The 21,637-nt window shown below is 43.2% G+C and overlaps 1 protein-coding gene across 6 annotated transcripts in view; it reads right to left on the bottom strand.

Moving 5' to 3' along the window:
• Positions 1-21,338, bottom strand: part of LOC120909016 (L-threonine ammonia-lyase-like) — an 80,676-nt gene extending 59,338 nt beyond the window's left edge. For 3 of the 6 annotated variants that reach the window (XM_040320591.1, XM_040320590.1, XM_040320596.1), the window contains exons 1-2: positions 20,952-21,199; positions 15,014-15,040 (exon numbers count right to left, since the gene is read on the bottom strand). In XM_040320591.1, the coding sequence (XP_040176525.1) occupies positions 15,014-15,040; positions 20,952-21,070 (146 nt within the window). In that variant the 5' untranslated portion in view covers positions 21,071-21,199. Of the gene's footprint in view, positions 1-15,013; positions 15,041-20,951 lie in introns of all 6 variants that reach the window. The other 3 variants (XM_040320592.1, XM_040320595.1, XM_040320593.1) reach the window with 3 other exon arrangements.
• Between the last annotated feature and the right edge of the window lie 299 nt (positions 21,339-21,637).

Raw genomic sequence — 21,637 nt, 5'->3', positions numbered from 1 at the left:
ACATTACTATATCTAAGGCACCTGGCAGTTGGTGGAATAACGTATAAGAGGAGTGGTTATCCTGGTATAGAACCAAAGGCATTTATTAAATGAGATCTGGTGAGTGGCCATTTTTTACGGTGACGGGAATATCACTAAAGTGGTGAAATCACGTTGTGTTTTAACATCTTATGGGAGAAGCATTGATCGTTTTTACAAGCACTTGGCTAACATATTGGGACATTAATGGAAAGAGGACCAATCTAGATATCCTCTATTTAATTGTCACATGTATATTCTTTATCCACACTTTCCACGTGTGTCTTCATCTGGGGAGACACGGTCACGTGTCTTCGTCCCCAGATGAAGACACGTGACAGTGTCGTAACGCGTAGGGATTGGCCGTGGGCAGACGTACACCTAGAGTGAAGTAAGAAGGCGCTGAGGACACCGCTGTTCGTCTTCATTATTGCACTCGTTTATATCTTTTGATGTAAGAGCATTTACACTTAAATAAACATTCCCCTTACCATACATACTACACCATTGGAGGTCCTCTGTTTGCCCTTTCCCCCTAATTGGAGCCATAATAGGGATTGATCGAGGAGTCTTTGGGAGTAAGCTGCCATACTACTTATGAGTCTGCAGACAGCTTGAGAGACACCAGTGGAAGTGTGGAAAGTGTGGATACCGTTTGTTCTGTGGAAGTGAAGTGCTCTATAGATATCCTTGTTGCTGAATATATCTATTGATGAGGTGAGAGTTCTGAGAGACCAGACACACTTGTGATCAAGCTACCTATTTATTAGTATCTTTTCACGTTTAAGATTGGTGGACAACCAGTTCCTTCTCTGTTCTCCTCCCTGGCAGTACATCTGCATTTATCACTCATGGACATTTTAGATATTAATATTATTCTTGTTTATTGATTTATCACTATTAGTATTTTTGACTCACCTTATGTTATTATTATTGATGCGTGTATAGATTATGTGCGAGAACTCCTTTTATACTATTTTTAATTTTGTGTATTGTAAACACTGTTAGTTTTTGCTGCATTTTCACTATTTTGTTTTTGATACATTCACTTATCACTCAGAGTAGCGCGAAGGACACTATATATAATTTGAGAGGGCCTGCCCCTGCCAACCCAAGTTGGGGATTGGTCCGGGCCCTCCGAATATTCCAGGCAGCTCCACCTTACTTGCCTTCCCATTTTCTAGAAGGTTCCAGTACATTCTAGAAATAGGGGGGGGAGGTCTCAGTGATGCTGCCTGTATGTCATCCAGCTCTCCAACCCAGAAGAAAAAACACAGACACAAATTTACCTACACTAAACACAACAAAAAATACTATCTACACTTCTAGCACTAGAGGGCGCTACACTTAGCATTAAGTACTTACACAATCACTGAGCGATGGAATTTATGTTAACATGCAGCATTTAGACCTGGTTCACATTGCAGCAATTTGGTATGCAATTTGACATGTCAAATCGCATGCCAAATTGGTGGCTATTGCCGGCAATGGCACCGCCTGAATCGGTGCGACGCTGCATTTGCGGCTTCGCATCGATTTCCAAAAGTCATTTCTGTACTACTTTTGGCGACTTCGAGGTGCGATTCCAATAGACATCTGTGCAGAGACCCACACAGATGTCTCTGAAATCGCCCCCGAAGTCGGGACTGACATGCGGGAATGAAATTGTGCGAGTTCAGCTAAACTCGCACAATTTCATTCCTGCTGTTAGTGTGCATCCAGGCTTAAAGGGGTTGTAAAGGTAAACATGTTTTTCAATAAATAACTTCCTTTACCTTAGTGCAGTCCTCCTTCATTTAGCTCATCCTTCCATTTTGCTTTTAAATGTCCTTATTTATTATGAGAAATCCTCACTTCCTGTTCTTCTGTCTGTAACTACACACAGTAATGCAAGGCTTTCTCCCTGGTGTGGAGAAAGCCTCTTGAGGGGGCGAGCAGGAGTGTCAGGACGCCCACTAACACGCAGCTCCTTCCTCTATCTGCAAAGTAGAGAGTGTCCTGACCCTCCTGCTCACCCCCTCAAGAGGCTTTCTCCACACCAGGGAGAAAGCCTTGCATTACTGTGTAGTTACAGACAGAAGAACAGGAAGTGAGGATTTCTCAGAAGAAATAAGGACATGTAAAAGCAAAATCGAAGGATGAGGTAAGTGAAGGAGGACTGCACTAAGGTAAAGGAAGCTATTTAGGGAAAAAATGTTTTACCTTTACAACCCCTTTAAGCAGATGTAGTCAGAATAGGGTTAGGTTTACCCTTGGGCAATAAGGGAAAGGTGGAGTAGTGTTTTGTATTTTAACTTTAATGTTTAATAAATTGGACACAAGTATGTTAGCTCATTGCTGCATCAAGGTACTTCATCAAACTGATCATGGGGAATAGTTCACGACAATAGTTCACAAATGTACTCCTATTCTTTGTTAGTAATTTCCTCTGTAATTGAGTTCTGTCAGCAAATTCAACACCTTACTACACTTGTATATTAAAATATTGAGCCTTGTTTTAGGTTGGACTTGAGTACCAAATTTTCCGGCGTATAAGACGACTTTTTACACCGGAATTTCACAGCCAAAAACCGGGGGTCGTCTTATACGCTGGGTTAAGCAGCTGCTCGCTCGATTTCAGCCCGCCAGGCGCTCTGTAAGTCTGTATTCTGCGCCACTCAGCCTATCCCGATGCACTCTGTTGATGACAGAGCATGCTAAGCCTGCTTGGATTGGAGTAATAACCTCTGCCAATCCGAGCAGGCTTAGCATGCTCTGTCATCCACCCAGTGCATCGGGATTGGCTGAGTGGTGCATATACAGACTACATACAGCACCCGGCGGCGGCAGCATTTTCGTTTTGAAAAGGCATTACATACAGCCTTACAAAGCACCTGGCGACGGCGGTTTCGTTTTTAAAAGGCATTCCATACAGCCTTACAAAGCACCCGGGGGCGGCGGCAGAGGGGGGGGGCGTCTAATACGGTGAGTAGACCACAAAACCACTGTTTTTTGCAGTGTATTAGGGGGTCGTCTTATATGCCGAGTCGTCTTATACATCGGCAAATACGGTATTAATCTTGGCTCATACAACACACTTGTCTATAACCAGTCTAGCTCTGCTTATGTACAAAAATAAAAAGCCTTAAGTATTAAACAATCCAGGTATACTGGGCTTTTACCACATTTGACTGGCTAGATGTTTAGCTTTTGAGATCTACGTCTGGATTTCGGGGAGTATTAAAAAAGGAAACTATACAATAACCAGAGTTTTTTTTCTCAGAAAATAGGTGCAGGAACTCAACCACGACCCCGATCAAATTTCACCAACAGTAGAAGGGTCTTAAAGGGGCATTAAATACCAGGATTGCATTACATACATAATGCATAGTTCATGGGGGTTACACACAGAGTGCAGAGCTGTCACTTGTTAACACAGAAACCAGACTTCTGTGTTTACAAGTGATTGTGGTGAGCAGGCACCAAAGGGTCTGAGCCAGAGGTGGTGGAACTGAGTTCCACCAAGTTCCCCCTGAAAAAAAGCCTTGACAATAACCAAATGTGTACATTAGATATACTGTAATCCCCATATGTAATCCCCATATCCTAGATTACAGAGCTTGCCTGTTTTATTTTTTTGACTATGCCAAATTTTGACCTAGCAGCTAAACACCAATACTTTGTAGTTGATATGTTTCCTGGTGATAGTTTGTAAATGCATTTAGCTGTGTTCAGGTGCGTCAGCATTTTCAGCCATTTTTTCCTCAGTTCCATTCTTGGAATGATGTTACATTCCAGGCACCTTGTGGATCGGTCCTACAGTGCCAGAGTGGGGACCTGTAGACAGTGGCTCTTTAGTGCCTCCAAAGGTGGGTTGAGGCTGCTGTTTAACCCAAAGTTGGCATTAAGGCAGCACGCCAAACTCAAAAGCAATGTTTCTCCATAATGACACAATTAAAAAAATTGGTATTAAGCTCAAAGCAAACATACGTTTTTTTGACATGGGGTTCCCCATAAAATCCACACCAAATCCAAAAGGCCTTGTATGGACTGGGGGAGGGGGGGGCATACTATTTTGAATAAACAATGTTAAAAACAATGTTAAAAATACAAAACAAAATTTCAAAAACGAATTGGTCCATTCATATTGGACCAATTTGTTTTAGAAGTTTCTGAGTTTGTTTCATATCTTCGGCATTCCTTTTGTATATTCAGAAATCAGAATAGTTAGTTGTTAAAGAAGACACCAGCGACCACCCACTCCTTAACAACTGTGACTCATCTGCAGTCACATCAGCTGGATTCCAAGCTGACAGCAGAATGTAAACAAAACGAATGCTGGTTTAAAAAAAAAAAAAAAGAAGAAAAACAGTGCCGGGGTCCCCTTCAATCCATACCAGGCCTTTTGGGCCTGGTATGGATTTAAGGGGAACCCTCATGCTAAAAAATAAATAAAATTGTGTGGGGTATTATTTTTTGACTCCCTCAAGGAGAAATTTGGGTTTACCAACTGACATTTCTTTACATATTTACAAATTCGCCATGCATCACAAGTGTGTCTGGTCTCTCAGAACTCTCACCTACCCAATTTGGTCCCCACACAGTACTCCTTCTATGGTCCAACCTCAAATCCATGTTATCGGACAATTCCTTGGTTAAACCCACATCCAATATCTACAAAGCACTCTTGCCTTTAGTTCATTTTGGCCTGGAGGCTTTGTTCACCAAATGGCAGGGATATGGATTCAGAGGACTGGGAAGATGTTTGGGAACATCCGTTTCTACAACTGATCTCTGTTAGGGATCGATTAATCCAATTCAAACTGATCCATCGTTCAAACTGATCCAGGTACCCAGGGGTGGACTGACAGCTCATGGGGCCCCCGGGCAAAAGGAGATTATGGGGCCCCTGTGTCTCCGGTCCCACGTTCAAGCTACATCCACACAAAGTCCCACCTACATATTGCACTGCCCACATTGCATGCATTCAAAGAATTTCTCTACACAATGTTCAAAATAAATGTTTAGTATAGGAATTAAAAATTCTTGCCACTGATCACCAATGTAAGGGACATTCTTCCCACTGATCACCAATGTAAGGGACATTCTTCCCACTGATCACCAATGTAAGGGACATTCTTCCCACTGATCACCAATGTAAGGAGCATTCTTCCCACTGACCACCAATGTAAGGGACATTCTTCCCACTGACCACCAATGTAAGGGACATTCTTCCCACTGATCACCAATGTAAGGGACATTCTTCCCACTGATCACCAATGTAAGGGACATTCTACTCACTGATCACCAATGTAAGGAACATTCTTCTCACTGATCACCAATGTAAGGAACATTCTTCCCACTGATCACCAATGTAAGGAACATTCTTCCCACTGATCATCAATGTAAGGAACATTCTTCTCACTGATCACCAATGTAAGGGAGATTCTTCCCACTGATCACCAATGTAAGGATCATTCTTCCCACTGATCACCAATGTAAGGATCATTCTTCCCACTGATCACCAATGTAAGGAACATTCTTCTCACTGATCACCAATGTAAGGAACATTCTTCTCACTGATCACCAATGTAAGGAACATTCTTCTCACTGATCACCAATGTAGGGACATTCTTCTCACTGATCACCAATGTAAGGAACATTCTTCTCACTGATCACCAATGTAGGGACATTCTTCTCACTGATCACCAATGTAAGGGACATTCTTCTCACGGATCACCAATGTAAGGAACATTCTTCTCACTGATCACCAATGTAGGGACATTCTTCTCACTGATCACCAATGTAAGGGACATTCTTCTCACTGATCACCAATGTAGGGACATTCTTCTCACTGATCACCAATGTAAGGGACATTCTTCTCACTGATCACCAATGTAAGGAACATTCTTCTCACTGATCACCAATGTAAGGAACATTCTTCTCACTGATCACCAATGTAAGGAACATTCTTCTCACTGATCACCAATGTAGGGACATTCTTCTCACTGATCACCAATGTAGGGACATTCTTCTCACTGATCACCAATGTAAGGGACATTCTTCCCACTGATCACCAATGTAGGGACATTCTTCCCACTGATCACCAATGTAAGGAACATTCTTCTCACTGATCACCAATGTAGGGACATTCTTCTCACTGATCACCAATGTAGGGACATTCTTCTCACTGATCACCAATGTAAGGGACATTCTTCCCACTGATCACCAATGTAGGGACATTCTTCCCACTGATCACCAATGTAAGGAACATTCTTCTCACTGATCACCAATGTAGGGACATTCTTCCCACTGATCACCAATGTAAGGAACATTCTTCTCACTGATCACCAATGTAGGGACATTCTTCTCACTGATCACCAATGTAAGGAACATTCTTCTCACTGATCACCAATGTAAGGAACATTCTTCCCACTGATCACCAATGTAAGGAACATTCTTCTCACTGATCACCAATGTAAGGCGCTTTACCGTAATTTTTGTGGAGGAATTCGGCCGAAAGTGGGGCGCTTTTAACCCCCGCTAGTGTCCGAAAAAGGGATAAAACAACCCGCAAAGTACCGCTGCATTTCAATGGGCACCACTCCAAAGATGCTGCTTGCAGGAAAATTTTTAACATCCTGCCAGCGCATCGCCTCAGTGTGAAAGTACTCAGGCTTTCACATTTAGACTACAGGGGAGACGTTTTACAGGCGCTATTTTTATCCCAAAAGCGCATGAAAAACTTCCCAGTGTAAAAAGGGGACTTGGGGAAAAGCACTCAGTGTATACATTTCAATGATTATATATATATATATATATATATATATATATATATATATATATATATATATATATATATATATATATATATATATATATATATATATATATATATATATATATATATATATATATATATATATATATATATATATATATATATATATATATAGAGGAAATAACACAGCCCAGGTTCACACTGACAGCGGGAATGAAATCCTGCAAGTTCAGCTAAACTCACACAATTTCATGCCCGCATGTCAGTGCGAGTTTGGCGGGCGATTTCAGAGACATCTGTGGGGGTCGCTGCACAGATGTCTATGAAAATTGCACCCAGAAGTCACTAAAAGTTGTACAGAAACTACTTTTGGGAATCGGTGCGGCGCCACAAATGGGGCATCGCACTGATTCAGGTAGTGCCATTGCCATGCGATTTGACATGTCAAATCGCATGGCAAATTGCTCCAATGTGAACCAGGGCTAAGTGCTATTCCCTATATAACACTGATATCTATACACTGTGTGCATTGAGTGGCATTCAGTGTACCAGATATCAGTGTGCACTAGTGAATAGCACCTGCCCTGACCTGCCACCTGGTAAATAGGCACACAGCACAGGGCAAGAAGGAAGGAACCAGGCAGTAACACTCAGCATGGCTCTTATAACAGCACAGACACAGTAACTGCAGTGATTTCATTATCACACTGACCTGCTGCTGCACACAAGGCAGGTCAATGTGGATGCAGGGGTGGATCCAGAGTCTAGTCTCAGGAGGGGCACTGCCAGAAAATAAGGTGTACCTGTACGCCATATTGTGCAATAGCCAGCAAAGGCTAACGTGCTGATTGGCCAGGGGGGGGAGCCAATCAGCGGGTCCAGCAGACGTGATGTCCGCCGGCCACTTGCAATCTCTCCCCACAGAGATAGAACAGCGGTCTGCGGATGTAAACAAGCAGATCGCTGTTCTGTCAGAGATGAACAGAGTGATCTTGTGTTCCTGCTTACCAGGAACACGGATCACTCTGTTCATCTAGGGAGTCCATCCCCACACAGTTAGCAAGCACACCCTAGGGACACAGTTAACTCTTTGATCACCCCTGATGTTAACTTTTTCCAGCCAGTTTCAGTAAAGTGACAGTGCATATTTTTTAGCACTGATCACTGTATTAGTGTCACTGGTCCCCAAAAAGTGTCAGTTAGGTGTCCGATCTGTCCGCCATCATGTTGTAGTCCCACTAAAAAATTACTGATGGCCGCCATTACTAGTAAAATATAAATAAAAATACCATAAATATATCCCCTATTTTGTAGATGCAATAACTTTTGTGCAAACCAATCAATATACATAATTTATTGGGATTTTTTTTACCAAAAATATGTAGCAAAATACATATTGGCCTAAATTGAGGAAAACATTTTTTTTATAGCAAAAACTAAAAAAAATTATCAGTTTGTTTATATTGCAAAAAATAAAATATCACGTAAGGTGCTATTAGTGGAAAAAAAGGACATACATTTTACTTGGGTACAGCGTTGCACAAGCACGCAATTGTCAGTCAGTTACAGTAACGCATCGCAGTATCGCAAATAATGGCCTGTTCACGGGGGTAAAACTTCCCGGAGCTGAAGGGGTTTAGATTGAACAAAACTAAAAAGGCAGCATCTGTTTTTCATAAATAATGGCAGTATGGCACGCAATATTTCGCAATTTTACACAATCATTAATCCTTTTACTCACTTTTTTTTGGGGTGCTCTGGTGGGGGGAAGGGGGCTCCCATGCAGGAGTAATGGAGATCCATTAATTGCATTGCACTGTCTGCAGTGCAGCTGGCAGTATCAGATGACAGTGAGATACAGTCACTGCTTCTTCCTGTGTTCACGCCATGCTGTGGAGAGTGGAGAAGATGGAGGCAGGAGGTGGGTGGAGTCAACACTCTCACTCGGGGCGGAGAACGAAGAAGGCTCTGCAGCTGCTCTGCTGGGGCTCTCCTCCTCATCAGCAGTGGCTCCAGCCTCCGACGTGACTGACATCACTGGTTGCTACACGCCAAGCGGCACAGGCGTTAGCAACCAGCGGCGCAGCTCCACCCACCTCCTCCCTCCAGCGCAGCATAATGACCAGAGTCTCTCTCTCACCGCCGCTGATTATACCGATGTGAGAGAGAGACTCCGTCGGGAGTCGGGACTGCAGTCCGGGCCCCCCCCACCACGGGCCCTCGGGCAGTGCCCGACGGACCGAATGGTCAGTCCGCCCCTGCAGGTACCCCTCCAGACTGCTGGAAGTGTGTAACCATATGTTTTGGTCTTGCCCCAAAGTACGCTCCTTCTGGCTGGCAGTTACTAGTTTCATAGCCACCCTCACAGCAATCCACATACCATTGAACACATCGGTCTGTCTGCTGGGCCTCATGGCCTCTTTAGCCCACCGCCGAGCATCCAAAACTCTAAGGCCGCGTGCACACGGTCGTTCCAAACCGATGAGAATGGACCGAAGTTCAGTTTCATCGGTCCAAACCCGCGCATGCTCAGAATCAAGTCGACACATGCTTGGAAGCATTGAACTTCGTTTTTTTCAGCACGTTGTGTGTTTTACGTCACCGCGTTCTGACCCGATCATTTTTTGGAACGATGGTGTGTACGCACATCAGACTGTCAGGCCACTTCAGCGGTGAACCGATGGAACTGGCCCGTCGGACCATTCTCATCGGTTTGGATCGACTGTGTGTACGCGGCCTAATAGGACTCCTATTATTCTATGCAAGGAAGGCCTTACTTTTAAAATGGAAGTAACCCAAAGTGCTCTCTCTGAACTCGTGGAAAGCATTGGTTAACTCCGCTGTGCTACTCTATAGGGCCTTCTTTCTGGCCAGAGGCAGCCCAGCGAAGTTTGACAAAATCTGGCATATTTGGCTGGAATTGGATACAACCAACACCATCCAATAATACCCTATTTCCCAAGCTACTCTTAAATCTCAGCCCAAAAAGCTAGTTATCTTCCACTCTCCTCTGAGCTGGTAATGAAATGTATATTCTCCACCACAGTGTAACCTATGGGAGGCAACCGTGTAGTTTAAAACTCTGCAAACCTAGGTCGTGAGTAGCTTCAGTCTTTTTGCCTATGTTTTAGGTATTCAACATTTATTAGTTGTTTTTTGTTAGTTTAATATTGAGCCAGGGTATGCCCAGAGGCTCTGTTTGTTACCTACTTTTTTTCAGCAATATTAACTACTTTAGTCCTGGGCCATAGTCAAAAGACGGCCTCCAGGTGACTCTATAAATCCGGGAGGCCGTCTTTTGACATCCCTGCGTCCTCCGGCCACTGGGGGGGCGTGCGCGCTCCCGGCGCATCCCCGAGATGCCGATGCGCGTGCCTGGCGGCCGCGATGTCCCCAACCCTGGGGTATTTTTCACTGCTACTGATCAATAAGTCTTTTTTCCATGACATGAAAAACGGTTGTGTGTATGCGGCATTAGGCATTGTTTGCTGCCACAGATGTTGGGGCATTTTCTGCTCCCATTGGCCACAGTCTGGCACACCTTAAAACTGCATATTTTTGCCTAACTACATTGGTCCAGCTTGGACCAATGTAAGTATTCATGTGCCATACCTGGCTGATCCTTGTGAAAACTGGAAGCCATATAGGAGGCATTGCTACTTTAGTGATCACTGCTAAGTTCAAGGATCCCCTGCCAAGCATCTGCCCCTCTGCTTAGTAAACAAAGGTGCCATTCAGCAAACACTTTGCATTTTTTTAATGAATGCAAAGCATTATGATTGGACAAGGTGGAGATGATGACATCACTGGCCCAGTTTTTCTCTTGGACAATTTATATGTAACTGTCTAAAGTAGACAACATACAGTATATCCTTCTTTTCTTATTAATTTTTTATTTTTTTGAGGATTAAAGTTCATGTTTGCTGACTTTGTATAATTGTAGAAATTTTCTTTTATTTTCTGTCCCAGAGAAGGACATTTCCCTCTTAGTTGTCCCCAGAACAAGTGTCCCCAACTGAAGATTTCTTCTCACCTCATATTTTAGAGACAGCTCCAGAAATGTTGTATTTCCCCTCACTTTCTTTTGGGAAAGCTGTCTATGGGAATCTTTGTACATTCTTCTTGAAGCGCATTTGTGCTTCCGAGGCCTGGCTCACAGTCTCTGATCTAATTGGGAACAGTTTGGGTACATCCCCTTCCTGTTCCAACATGACTGCGCACCAGTGCACAAAAGCAAGGCCCACAAAGACATGGATGAGCGAATTTGGGATGGGGGAACTTGACTGGCCTGCACAGTGTCCTGACCTCAACCCGATAGAACACCTTTGGAAAGAATTAGAGCAGAGGCTTTCTCAACCAACATCTGTGCCTGACCTCACAAATGTGCTTCTGGAAGAGTGATCAAACATTCGCATGTCCACACCCTGTGGACAGCATTCCCAGAAGAGTTAAAGCTGTTATAGCTGCAAAGAGTGGGCCAACATTCAATATTAACCGCTTACTTACCGCCCTATAGACGATATACGTCTACAAGGCAGTTCCTTAACTTTGGGAGGACGTCCATGGATGTCCTCCCAGAATCGCGCTCCTGGGGCGCGCACACGGGAATGTCACGGATCACGGTAAATCGCCGATGATAGCGGCGGTTTACCACGTGATCGCTCCGTCCAATGACAGAGCGATCACTTGTAAACAAACCGGTTCCTCCCTCCCCTCTCTGTACCGAACGGTACAGTGTGAGGGGAGAGAGCGGATGCAGCACGAGTGCTGTGGGCTGGATCTGTGACAAATGCAGTCACAGATCCAGCCATCCATCCCTGCTCAGCCATCCCTGCCCCATACTAAGACTACTCTACTGTGCAATACTCTGCAATACCCCACAATACTCTGCAATACCCCACACTACTCTGCAATACCCCACAATACTCTGCAATACCCCACAATACTCTGCACTACCCCACAATACTCTGCACTACCCCACAATACCCTGCAACGTCGCCTATGGGGATTTTTAAGTAGTGAAGTGTGGCGCCATTCCAGGAGCGTGTGCAATTTTGAAGGGTGACATGTTGGGTATCTATTTACTCGGCGTAACTTCATCTTTCACATTATGCAAAAGAATGAAGAAAAAATACAAAATTTGCTAAATTTTATAACAGAAACAAAGAAAAGTTCATTTTTTTTACAGAATTTTCAGTCTTTTTTCTCTTATAGCGCAAAAAATAAAAAAAAAACAACGGTGATTAAATACCACCAAAAGAAAGCTCTATATGTGTGAAAAAAAGGACGAAAATTTCATTCGGGTACAATGTTGTATGACTAAGTAATTGTCATTCAAATTGTGAGAGCACCGAAAGCTGAAAATTGGTCTGGTTATTAAGTGGGTTTACGTGCCTGGTGGTCAAGTGGTTAAAGTTCACGTGTGTGTGAAAGCAGGTGTCCCAATACTTTTGTATAGTGTATATATGACCTTTATTGGTGCGATTTACCCTTACTTTCTGTGCTTGTATAACCTGTACAAAAATTGGGGGAACAGTTTTTGCTGGAAAACTTGCGCAGAGAGTGATAATAGATGTTTTAACCTTTTCTATCTTTTCTGAAAATGTGTTTTCATCCTGGCAGTAAGTGCCTATCCAAAAACTAAATACTGTAGGTTTTGTCTAAAATGGGACTTTAAATCTTAAAAAAAAAAAAAAAAAAACTGATGCTGCAACTTCTCAAGCACCTTATCAGTGTTGTGGCTTGTCCCAACTACGCCATTTTCATGTTTGCTGGACTGCGTGGTCTGCATGCATGTACTTGTGAAATATATAAATAAAACCATACAAAATTAAAAAGAAAATACTTAATAATATCATTAGACAATAGCATAGCTTCCAACTGTCCCTGATTTCACGGGACTGTCCCTTATTTGGAACCAAGTCCCTCCAGGGCCGGCGCTACCACTAGGCGGATTAGGCAGCCGCCTAGAGCGCACTGCCGCCTAGGGCGCCCGGCCGCTGGTTATACTACAACTGCACTGTCAGTCCACAGAGCTTAGAACTAACACTAGGCAGGCATCCATGACATGTGTGAAGCAGCGCCACGGCCCCCCCGCCCCCATCTCCGCTCTAAACAGACAGTGTGACATGACAGCTCTGACTCTGTAACCCATCCCACCCCCCTGCCAGCCCGCTCTGTAACATGTGACAGTATGCAGGTCCAGCCCACCCCCCAGGGCGCTCTCCGGTGTTTGAGTACAGTGCCGTCAGCGCACCCCCCGGGATGCTCTCGGCTCTCCGGTCTCCACACGCAGCCCTGACCCCCCCCCCATCCCCCCCCCCGAGGACGTTCTGCTGCCCGTGCCGATGGTGCCGTGTCATACACTCACACCGCTGGAGCGGAGTAAATGATGGGACAACACAGTGCCTGGCGGCGGCTTGGGGACTGGTGGAGGTGGAGCCTGGAAGAGGCACCCCGACACAGAGGCAGGTAAAGCATTTTAGACCAGACAGCAAACAGCACAGGGTCACATCAATACAATTTTGCTGAGCCCAAGACCATCAATTCACCTCACAATCACATGGTAAAAACTGTTGCTGTCTTGGATAATGAGATGGTATATTATATAATGACAATAACATCATGCAATTTGCAAAATGTGTGTGTATGTTCACTGCTCTGCCAAATGCCATGTATCAAGCCCCCCCCCATGAGGCCGCATTTGATTTGCGCTGGTGAGGCCGCATTTGATGGGCGCTGATGAGGCAGCATTTGATTGGGCGCTGGTGAGGCAGCATTTGATTGGGCGCTGGTGAGGCAGCATTTGATTGGGTGCTGGTGAGGCCGCATTTGATTGGGCGCTGGGGAGGCCGCATTTGATTGGGCGCTGGGGAGGCCGCATTTGATTGGGCGCTGGGGAGGCAGCATTTGATTGGGCGCTGGGGAGGCAGCATTTGATTGGGTGCTAGTGAGGCAGGGCAAAGGGGGTGGAGTCCGGGGTGGAGCCAGGGGGGGCGGCAAAAGGGTATCAAAAATCCTTGCACCAGCCCTGTGTCCGTCTTTCCTCCTCATTTGTCCCTCATTTTGGTCTGAACTATTAAGTTGAATATAAAATGCACTTTTTATATTTCAAAAAGTGTTTCCAATCCATAAACCTTTCATCCAATTTCTAAATGACTGCATTTGTACATTTCAAAAGCCAATATAAAAGAATAGTAGTGGTAAAAATTCACTTGTGGGTTTAATTAATCTTTTTTTTTGGTATAACTCTCCATTAAAGAGGAAGTAAAGCCTAAAAAAAAAAAACCCTGCAAGACAAAGGCATAATGAGCTAGCTCATCATGTAATACTCACCTCCGATCGAAGCCCCCGCAGCCGTCCGACTGCTCGTACACCACTCGGGCGGCCGACATCTCTCCCAGGGGTTACGTCCGGTATTGCGGCGCTGTGATTGGCTGGAGCCGCGGTGACATCACTCCCGCGCCTGCATGCGGGAGCCGCCAGTCACGGACTCCTTTAGGAACGACACAATCGCTATTGCTAAAGTGCTGTACCATGGAGGTTTAGGAGATATTTCGAGCACCTACAGGTAAGCCTTAATCTAGGCTTACCTGTAGGTAAAAGTGGCTGTAACGGGTTTACAACCACTTTAAGGGGGTATGGCAGGGGAGGGGGGTGTCCTATACCTACATACTTTTTCTAATGGGTGTCCCTCCTTCCCATCTCAAGAAGTTGGGAGGTATGTAATAGAGATACACTGTTTTCAGTATTTAATATATAAGGCAAAGGCTTACCAGCATGGAAGAGGTGACCTCTCTGCAGGCTCACACTGACCACTAAGGCAGCAGTCTGCAGTGTGATTACTTTGGAATTACAAAAGGGCTCAAGGCCTCATGATTACACTATCAATCTAAATAATAATGTTAGTTTCCTTCCTTCAGTCGTCCCCTGTGAAGCTGCAGACCGACAAGGGGGTGGCTGGCTATTACACCATTCACAAAATATGTAATGCTGAGGTACATCAGATTCTAATATAAATGTCATGATTGTTTTCTGATGTAATGCAGTCTTTTCCATATAGGAGATCTGTATCTAATATATTGGTTTTGGCTCAAAATGTTCCTTCACCAAGTACAAGCACACAGTGCTGTGAGAGTTTTTCTGCAATGCGGCCACATAGCTAGTGGACATGCAGGCCATGTGATCATAGCAGCAAGCAGCCAGGAAGAAAAATAGAACGATAAAAAAACTTACTTGTCTAGGAACAATTTCTGTACACAGCTAAAACACACACAAAAAGGAGGAAAGGATGGAAACAGTATCACATAACGACACAATAAAAAGGACATAGAAATGCAAGTTGGGCCACAGAAACTAGCCTCATCCCTTTAAGGCCAAAGGGTTTAGTAGATTGTCAATTTTATAATAATTTATTTTAGGGTTTTAACACTGAGTACGAGTATCGATACTTTTTTGCAAGTACTCGCCGATATCAATTACCAATCAAAATATCACAGAATATCCAAGCTCAAACTTACCAACCAATCAGCAACCAACCAAATTCACCTGTCTAACAGTATGCGTTAAAACCAGGGTTTCAGTTGCACGCATTTGCAAATACATGCATAAGCTGCAGGCCCCGTCAAGGCTCCCTGTGTACTGCAGTCCTAACTATAAAATTTAAAGTCTCCTCAGTGGAAGCACATGTATAAAAAGTCCATAGAAAGTACAGCACACCTCCAGTGAGTGCTCAAATGATGACGGACAAATGGCAGTATGAGTGACTTCACAGGTGCTTAACACAACTCCACCACCACACGAAATGGCCTCTCACCTCGCCAAATAGACCCTTTGGTTATGGAGGGTCACATGTGCTTTTCTTATGGATAACAGCAAATCCAGGAGCAGTCAGATGCCAAGGAAAAAACGTGAAGGTAATCCCAGGTCATGTAACAAACAAAATGCAAGGCATAGTGCTCTCCGTTTGGACTAATAATTTAATGGCAAATAAGAATATAAAACACTCACAATGAGAGCACCACGATCAGTGCCGATGTGTACAGCGTAAATTGCAAATAGCGCGATGGCCGCGCGTGACGTCACCCACGGCCATCACGCTGTTTGCAATTCACGCGGTACACATCGGCACCGATACTATGAGCACTCATATTATGAGCAACAACTTTATTGTCATTTTGTCTTTCTTCTGACTTTTTTTAAGATAACCCCCAAATAGACCTATGCTTAATCCTTTAATTTAAAGGAATCTAACCAGCTATGCTATTCAAAAAAGCTGAAGCCAAAATGTAAAAGGAAAAAACTGTTTGTTTAGACCAAGCTTACCTTTTTTTACCTGTTGCTGGTAGAGTAGTGCTAAAGTAAGGTCTATAGAAATATCTGATTCCTGTTTAAATCATAACAATACACCTCTCTTCTCCTTGATAGAATCACTAGGACTACTATGCTATGTACAAATTTATAATCCAACTTTCACATAAAAGACACACGAATCTTATAACAAAAGTCACTGCCCCTACCTAATACTGGTCTATACAATAAGGAGCGCTGGAAAGGGTGCATATACATACAAAAACATGGAATATCCAGGCTCAAACCTACCGACCAATCAGCAACCAACCAAATTCACCTGTCTAACAGTGTGCGTTAAAAACAGAGGTTTAGTTGTACGCATGTGTAAGCTACAGGCCCCGTCAAGGCTCTCTGTATACTGCAGTCCTAACTATAACATTGCATTGTAAGTCTCCTCAGTAGGAGCACATGACTTCTGATGGATAGATAAGGGTCATTGTGGTCAGGTAGCCCACTGGCACTTTTGCTTCCATGTGCTGGGTGTTTAGTGTGCTCCTGCCCCTTTAATGAGGGCTGGGCTACCTCCAGTCACCTGCCCCTTATCTATCCATCAGCAGTCATGTGTTCATACTGAGGAGACTTAAAATGCAATGATATAGTTAGGACTGCAGTATACAGAGAGCCTTGACGGCAGCTTACACATGCATTTGCAAATGCATGCAACTAAACCTCTGTTTTTAATGCACACTGTTAGACAGGTGAATTTGGTTGGTTGCTGATTGGTCAGTAAGTTTGAGCCTGGATATTACATGTTTTTGTACGAATCTTACACACGTATGGACATGACTAGAAGGCCTTTGATCTGGAACCCTTTTTTTAACAAATATAAAGAGTTTTTTTACTTTCAATTCCTTGCCACACTACTGGTTGCATGTAAGCTAGCTCCTGAACATTACACATATTATGCATCTTATAATAATTTAACAATAAACAAACAATTCTCCCATATTCAATCAACATTCAGGTAAACCGGAACTACAGAAAGCCCTTAAAACTTTTTTTGCAGTGAAATTCGTTTATTGCTATAAAATGGCATCCTGCCCTATAGTCTCTTCGGATAACAGACCACGGAGAAAAAACTGCTGGTCAAGTCTACAGACATTTACACAATAACAGTTATCTATGGTCAACATGTAAAATAATATATTCACCTCTACATTTTCTATAACTTAACAACCTTCTCCTAATAATCTGAATGTTCTTGAAGTTTGTAAATCATTGAAACTATCCCCACACATGTAGTTCCTTGAATTCTGTGACATGAATTCACAATGCCCAGTGAGTAGGCACTGCTGTGTTACACATTTCAGAGTCTGCCATCTAAACTACAGCGGTACCAGAGATAAGTTTCCAGAGTGTTGTGGAAATTTCGAGATGTATTGTCATAATGGCACCCAGTCTTAGTACTTCCGCAGCCCGCTCTAAATAGAACTGGCTGGGGCAGTCTGAGGCTGGTTGAATCTCGTCTGGTAGTAGAAAATGTCTTGAGGTTGGAATGTGATGTTTGCGGCGTGGGCGTATGTCCGCTAACGAGGGGCCCTCTGTGCATTTAGCACAGACGATCATTGAGGAGGGGGTGCGCTCACTCCGCAAGCACACGAGTGGTTATGGACAGATGTGCGTTCTTATCTGGGTCTTGTCTGATCAGCAGGGCTTGGGATTCGTAGCGTACGCCTGTAGATAGCCTCCATTCCACCTTAATAAGGGTATAATCTGGATATGCATTATTCTATGGAATGGCGCAGTTTCAGAATTCTATCAGCGATTAATATGAGAGCTTATGGACGGTTAGAGGCAGGGGGGGGCACTCCCTGCCACGCCCATAAGCCTTTAGCAGCATTGTATGTATTTCTATCCATTGTATTGTATCCATTGTATTATATTCTATTCATGTATTCTATGGGACTTCCTGTTAGAAGGAATGCCCTTATATGGTGTTAGCTATGTCAAGGGGGCATCATGTATTAACCACTCCCATGAGGGAGGTGTTTAACTGGTGCAGTCCGGTAAATAAAAGGAGCTTGGCTGAGCCAGGAATGGCAGTGATGCTGGGATGATGATTTTGAGAACAAGCTGGTGTGAGGTCTCGTGACTTGTATGAATGGCAGAGAATGAATGTATTGGTAAGTGAATCTATTTAGCTTAAATATGGATTATTTCATTAAGATGAATGAGACACAAGATATCTGTCTGTCTGCTTTGCAAACAGCCAAAATTTCTACGACAAGAGACAGAATCAGTACAGAAATCACAGCTTGCAGGCAGCAAGGTACTATGGGATATGTAGTCCTTGGAAATTGAAAGTAAACAGCAGAGGAGAAGCTGCAAAGCATGCAGGGAATCCAGGAAGTTGTGGAAAGAGATGGTCAGCAGACAGACAACACGCACAACATTAAAGGAAGTTTTCCATGTAAGCTTATACTATATTTTCAAAAATAATAATTGTTTGTATTGCTATTACAATGCTGATGTTAGAAAATGAAAGTGTATGCTGTGACCATAGAATGTATTTAAAGATAAACTATATATATATATATATATATATATATATATATATATATATATATATATATATATATATATATATATATTTTTTTTTTAAATGCCAATGAATGCAGTTATGTATGTATTTAAAAATTATGAAATATTTTTATACAGTTAGTTTAAATACAAGATTGTGCTATTAAGCAGCACTGAGACTGGAAGAGGGAGGGGCAGTAATGGCGGCAAATTAGGTGTCCCACTGCCAAGGAACATGCTTATTGGGGGAATGAGCTCATCAGTCTGTCTAAAGGCTGCTCCTTTACTGTTCAGGTGGAAAGGGGGGCATGGATGGGGCCTAGCTGTGCTTCTTAACTGACGTCCAGTTGCCACGCTGGCTATGCTGTATGGCAGGATTTTGCAGTTAACGCAGATTTTTCAACTGTACATTTACAGTAGATGCTTGTCAGCAGTAAAGCTTTCACTACTAGTTACCATTCTGTTGTCAATCTGACAATCTGTACATATTTGAAAATATATCTGTTTAGCAGTTATTACAGTAATTTCTGCCGAAGAAAAGATACAACCAAAAAGTATGCACTATAAATATGAAGTCTGCTTTAGCACCCAATCCAAGCATTTGCTCATGCATGCTTAGAACAGGATGAAGTCATAATCGGAGCCCAATGCTAAATATGTAGAGTCCTAATATTTGAAAGCCATATTAAACCCAAAATCAAACATTTTAATATATTGCAGCTTACTAGTTTCTTGGATGTGGTCAATGCATTTCCTTTTCTTTTTTTTTTTTAGGCTTTTTCCTCTCTGTTATCACCTGGTGATCTGACCAGTAATACACCTCCTAAATTACAGCGCCCCTGGTCTGGATGAAGTAGCATGGGGCACCTTTTGGATAGCAGCATTGACAGTCTGGGGGGGGGGGAATTATAGGTGTACTAGCAGATTTAGATACACTTGAGGCCAAACTCCAACTCGCAATGCAGTTACACAAGCAGTTAAAGTGATTGTAAAGTATTTTTTTTTCTATAAATATATTATACTTACCTCTTTTGTGCAGTAGATTTGCACAGATCCTCCTCTTCTTGGGTCCCTCTTCGGTGCTCCTGGCTCCTCCTTCCTGTTGAGTGCCCCCACAGCAAGCAGCTTGCTATGGGGGCACCCACGACGAGTCACAGCTCCCTGTGTCTATTCATAAACAGAGCCGCAGCCCGGCCCCACCCCGCCCCCTCTCTTTCCTGATTGTGTCTCAGCCAATCAGGATGGTGAGTCTCAGACAGCCGATACACTCGTTGACATCACTGGACAGAGATGAGGCTCAGGTAAGTATTAGAGAGCCTGTGGGGGGGAGCTGCACACAGAAGGCTTTTTATCGTAATGCATTGAAGGCATTGAGATAAAAAACCTTCTGACTTTACAATCCCTTTAAAGCAACAGTATTTTTTTGTTTTCCTTTTGAAATAGAGATTTTACATAAATAAATAAAATCAGTTTAATCACCCCTGTCAGTGGTAAGAGCTTGCTTTGTTGAAAAACAGATTTACTATCTGGAACACCAGATGAAAATAAATGAAAGAAAGCCTAAAAAGAAAACAAATGCAGCCTTCACATATGATGCCCTGTACACACAAGCGGAATTACCGTTGGAAAAAAGTTGGATGGTTTTTCTGATGGAATTCCACTTAAGCCTGCCTTGCATACACACGGTCACACAAAAGTTCAGTGAACTTTTGACTGCCAAGAAAGCGGTGACGTAAAAGACCACGACAAGCCGAGAAATTAAGTTCTATACTTCTGAGCATGCGTCGATTTGTTTCCGAGCATGCGCCGGAAATTGTATAAATAGGAAAATTCCGATCTGATTTTTTCCTGACGGGAAAATAGAGAACCTGCTCTCGATCTTTTTCCAGCAGTTTTTACTAGGAAAAAGTCTGATGGAGCATACACACAGTCGGGATTCCCGACCAAAAGCTCTTATCGGACATTTTCCAACGGGAAAACCAATCGTGTGTACGGGGCATAAGAACTGGTAAACTGCAATATAATAAATGTTTGGTTTTGGGTTTAATACTACTTTAACATTTTTATTTTATTTGCGTTTTATACACAACAGCTCTTTTACAAGTGGTAAGCTATAAAGTATTGCTTATATCCAGCTAGTTTATGACCTTGATTAAAGCAAAGTAAAGCAAGTCAGTTCTTCAGATGACATTAAATAACAAATGAAAGCTAAATGGTGTAACATATGAAAGCATATGGGACTAAAAGTGTATAGAATACAGCTAAAAACAAACAAATTAAAAGCCACAATAAAGGGATTTACCTATATAGCACAGCTATGACAAAGACAGCGATGTGAAGCAAACACGCCACTACTGCCCCCAAGGGAGGAAGGAGAGGTTCTGGATACAGAGGGGTGCCCAGAGCTCTGTCATTGCCCATGCCTCCTAAGGGACTACAGTGGGTTATAGATTGCCCAACCTGCTCCAGAAGGGATCAGAATCTTCTTCTCGCTCGGAGTCCTGGGTAGGATCCCTGTTGCTTAGTATTTTGGAGTACAGGAACTGAGCCGCAAAATTCATCATTGGCCTCTTCTCTGCTCCCCTCTCAAGGAACTACTCCCTGAAGGGGAAGCAATCCACCTTTTACTAGGACACTATGAGTCCTCGGCCTCCAAGTTCAGGACAGAGGGCATTCACTTGTACACAACAAGTGTTGGCTACGGCTATATATAGAGATTACAGCATACGCAAACCTGTCCCTGCTAATTTTACTCACACCTCGGATTAAACTCTACTTTGAAGATGGAGAATTGGCTTAGAGGCTTAGTTAGTATCTCTTTGCTACATCATCACCCTAGTTCAGTATAGTGCTATGTTTAATCCTTTCATTTAAAGAAAATGTGAAGTTGGATAGTACTACAAATTTATTATTGGATTTCTAATTGGGTAATGTTTGTGACTGACAAAACTGAATGGCAAAGGCCATGTACATAAAAAACAAAAACAA

Source organism: Rana temporaria, chromosome 8 (genome assembly GCF_905171775.1).
Source record: "Rana temporaria chromosome 8, aRanTem1.1, whole genome shotgun sequence".
In the NCBI taxonomy this organism is placed as follows: domain Eukaryota; kingdom Metazoa; phylum Chordata; class Amphibia; order Anura; family Ranidae; genus Rana; species Rana temporaria.
This window is presented reverse-complemented; position numbering and strand designations above follow the sequence as displayed.